Source organism: Nanorana parkeri, unplaced genomic scaffold (genome assembly GCF_000935625.1).
Source record: "Nanorana parkeri isolate BGI_ZX_2015 unplaced genomic scaffold, ASM93562v1 scaffold196, whole genome shotgun sequence".
NCBI classification, from domain to species: domain Eukaryota; kingdom Metazoa; phylum Chordata; class Amphibia; order Anura; family Dicroglossidae; genus Nanorana; species Nanorana parkeri.
In genome coordinates, this window is record NW_017306464.1 from 1,377,199 (window position 1) to 1,381,466 (window position 4,268).

At 35.7% G+C, this 4,268-nt stretch overlaps 1 protein-coding gene across 3 annotated transcripts in view; it reads left to right on the plus strand.

Annotated features, from left to right (window-relative positions):
• Window positions 1-4,268, plus strand: part of MITF (melanogenesis associated transcription factor) — a 178,736-nt gene that overhangs the window by 156,607 nt on the left and 17,861 nt on the right. For 2 of the 3 annotated variants that reach the window (XM_018555425.1, XM_018555426.1), the window contains one exon: window positions 112-324. In XM_018555425.1, coding sequence (XP_018410927.1) covers window positions 112-324 — 213 coding nt within the window. Of the gene's footprint in view, window positions 1-111; window positions 325-1,496; window positions 1,605-4,268 lie in introns of all 3 variants that reach the window. The other variant, XM_018555424.1, reaches the window with a different exon arrangement.

A 4,268-nucleotide genomic window follows, 5' to 3' on the forward strand; every position in this document is an offset into this window, starting at 1 on the left:
TGTGTGTGTGTGTGTGTGTGTGTATATATATAATTAAAATAAGGAAAATTGTAGGACAAAAAAATAAGCCATTGTAGTAGAAAGCTAATGATGTTTGACTTTATTTGTCAGGTGCAGACCCACCTTGAAAATCCAACCAAGTACCATATCCAGCAGGCTCAGAAACAGCAGGTGCAACAATACCTGACCACCACCAAGCATCCCAACAAAGCACTAAGCTTGCCCTGTCCGAACCAGCAAGGAGACCACATGATGCCACCAGGGAACAGTGCACCCAACAGCCCAATGGCTATGCTGACTCTTAGCACAAACTGTGAGAAAGAGGTAAACGCTTTGATTTATTACTGCCATGTAATGTACCATTTACTGCTAAATATTTTTTATTAGAAATGATACTCACATTCAGGAGTGCTCATCCTATTGCGTAATAACCTCAAGGAGAGCTTTAAAATTAGATACTGGGGTTCTCATATTACCTTTTGTGGCAGATATTCTGCACAGGCTTAATGTAACTGAAGAGTGATGTAAGGTGAATTGTTCATGTCAACCATCCAGTTGTGTGCAGAAGGATCTCACCCCACTGCATGTATTTTTGAACTTATGAAGGGAACACAGGTTAACTTTTACAGTTTAGTTGCTCAGCACCAAATTGTTTTTAAAGTCCGCGGAACAACAGAAAATTTATAGCTGGGGCCCCTAAAAAAAGGTGACTTTGCACCGACTTCCTAAATGAGCAGGGCATGTACACTTTACAAAGTGAAATTATTTTACTTAAAATATGTGCAAGGGAAATTAAAAAATACATTTTTTTTGCTTGCATATCAATGGATGATTGAAGGGTAAACAGCTTTATTTTATTCACTACTTCTTTAGTAAATAAAAGAAAAAAATATGAAACATTAACACTTGTTATCTATATAAAGCTCTTAAATTAAAAACATATTTCTCTAGGCTGGATATTAGGAATAAAATAAAAAAAATAACTTAAAATAGTTCCATATGTTTTGCTCACAAGATGTATTTTTTTAAAATTTTTATTAAACATTGTATTTTTGTCATGCAATATTTTTTGATCGTGAAGCCCATTTTTTATTTATTTTTTTAAGCTAATGACTAGGCTATAAACTGAGCGGCATTCCTGCTCATGTTTGCACGTTATTTGTGCTTTTCACAAACATCAAGGTGCAGTGTTGTGTCTATAGACATATATTTTTGGCTGTTCTAAGCCATTCAAATACATTTTGTAAGGGACATCACTGCTTGTCCAAGCGTTACAAGCGCATGTTTGAGCACACTTTGCAAACATTGCCTTTAATGTGAATGGAAAAATAAACCCAGAAAAAAACTTTACAGCTGATTAACAGCAACATTTGATATTATTACTCATATACTAGAGAAAAAGTAAAAATGTGATTCACCAACATTCTGTCAATTCTGATCTGTTTCACAGGGCTGCATAATTGCAATCCATTTGGCTTTTTTGTCTTTTCTTTTAGTTTTATACTTGTAAAAAAATCAGCCCTCTCCCCGGAAGCACAGTTGCAAAGAGGCCGTTTGGATCCCCATACGAGTTCACCTACCAGGACTCTGGAGCTTGCACACAGGTGAACCTCCTCCTCCAGCCTCCTCACTATTTCACAGTGGGGAAATCGTCATAAAAAACAAATATTTCAATTTTTATCTTTATTAGGCTTTTTAAAATTGTTTGAAATTGCCTTTTGCTGTTTTATTTACTGCAAGAGCCAAAATGTTTTTGTTAGCGTTGGGTAGAATGTGAAAACGATTAGAATCTCTGTCTGGTTTTTATTGCCGTTTGTGTCCCTGCGGGAAGATTCACCAGCTCTCTATATTGGTCCTGGTGACAGTTATCTCCAGTATAGGACGTGATAGAAAATCCAAAATGTTTGAGTTGTCACAGGTACAGTAGATAATGAGACGCCTGTGCTATCACTGTGCTTAGTCCCCGTTCACACCTGAGCATAGCAGGAACACGCGTCATGCTCATGTTTGTTCACATGCCTATGTTTCCCGCACGTCGTCCAGTGATTTCAATGGGCTCCTGCACGCGTGACAAACACTGGAAAGTAGCTCATGCTGCAAAATCTTCCACGCCTTTGGCTTGCCACATTTGGGGTACCATTAACTAGTAATGGCACTGCAAACGCTTTGCATTATTATTATTATACAGGATTTGTATAGCGCCAACAGTTTGCACAGCGCTTTACAATATAAGGAAGACATTACAATTAGTAAGGAGGGCCCTGCCCCTGAGGGCTTATGATTTAAAAGGGAGGGGGAAGTGATACATGAGGAGGTAGCTGTATGGGGCTGAATTGTTTGAGAACGTGATGGTTGAGTGGTTAGGTTGAGGTGGGATTTGCATGGTTTTGACGTGTTCTGTGACCAAGCGCACGTTTGGCGTGTGTTCATGAAATGCCTAGGTGTGAACAGGAAATTAGATAGATCTCGTACTATATTGCTGCCTGATGTGTGCCTGGACAGGACACAAAGGGCAACCTAACCTCCCTAATGGGACATAGACCAAAAAAGAAAAAAACTGACAGGGGTCTTAACTATTCCCTACTCTGTCCCAAGTTATAAATAAATACAGGAAAGAACATTGCAGATTCTTTACACAACCCTCTCCATTAAGCTAGTTGCACATTAAACAGTAAAGCTGCATTTGACAGATCCTTATCCTGTTTACCTCATGGAGGTGTTACTGCCAAAGATAGCTTCTTCCTTAAATAATTCAGTATCAACTCCCATTAAAAAAAAAGACTTACAAAGCAAAAGTTTATTATCTGACTTCTTTAATGGTTGTTTATGCGATCTGCAGACATATTATTTAAACAAAGAATTAGCTATGTTCAATTTTATTTCAGTGATTTATTATATATGTTTTTATTATATGTTTTTATGTATATTTTTCTTGTTTTAATTTAAAGATTTAAAGACATTGAACTTTAAATGCTGTAAATGTCTGTCCTTTGTAACGGTCACTTTTCTTTTTATATAAATCTACTGAATACATGCACATTTCTCTCTAGAAATATGTATTGGATAAGCTTTGGGTTACCAACATATAAGACCGCTTATTAATATTTCTGTTAATCTTTGCTCTGAATTAGTTTGGGCATTTAATATATTTAAATTATGTTCCACCTTATTTTCTTTTACCTATTTCTACTTTTTTTTAACTTCAATTTTTAAATTATTTTCCACCTTATTTTCTTTTACCTATTTCAAATGTTCTTTTTACATCTTATGACGGAATATTTTACATGTCAGTTGTTATATAAAGGTTCATGATATAGTTATTTAATTCATGTGCCTATTATTAAAACAAAGTTGATGCATACATAGCAGTTGTGGTTCAGTTTAAAGCAATATTGTAGTTTGTGAATAGTGTATTATATAGTGAAGTTTATTGAATTGTGTGCAGAAGTTAGGGATACCAGGGCAACGTCTCTCTCAAATTGGCAATATTTTCCACAGTTTTTGCACTTCCGAATCATTAAAACACAGATTTGAGCTTTATTGACAGTGCTAAGTAGATTTTCAAAAATGCAGTGAATGTCACATTCATTGGTTGATAAATAGGGTGAGCAGTACAGACAGCACTGTTTGCCACTGAAGGACAACTATTAGTGACGTTTGGTGAATGTGCTATCATCTGCAGCTACATTTTCCTTTTGATTTTTTTTTGTATATGTGGTGAAAAATCACTCTGTTGATAGATCACTGCCTATTCTCCATGCATTTGATGTGTGCTGGGATTTTACATATAAACCAATAAGTATAGCTAATAAAAAGATTGTGTATGGATGTCACCATCAACTAAAAATAAAAAGTCTTGTTGCATTGAATATTCTGGGGTTCAAATAATGTATCTGGAGTGCAGAAGCAGTCACTTTTTTTTTTATTTCACTGCATTTATTAACTCATTTTACCATAAAGATAGGTGTGTTAGGGCTTGAATTAGCAACTGTTTGATTGTCCTATTAGTCAGAATTTCTTGCAGCATGTTGCCACTGACTGTTATTTCTGGGTTTCCTAGGAAAAGATGGGGGGTTTTGAAGTTTAGTGCCATAATAAAAAGTCTGCAAGGTGAAGCTAGCAGAATTTTTGGAAGTCTTTTGTGGAAAAATAGGCTGTCCTGATTGAACTTTGTATTATGCATGATGTCCATAAAATAATTGTAGGTTCATAGTTGATAATTAGCTCAGTCCGTCTTTCTCTCTTTCCTCTATATATACATTGAATTT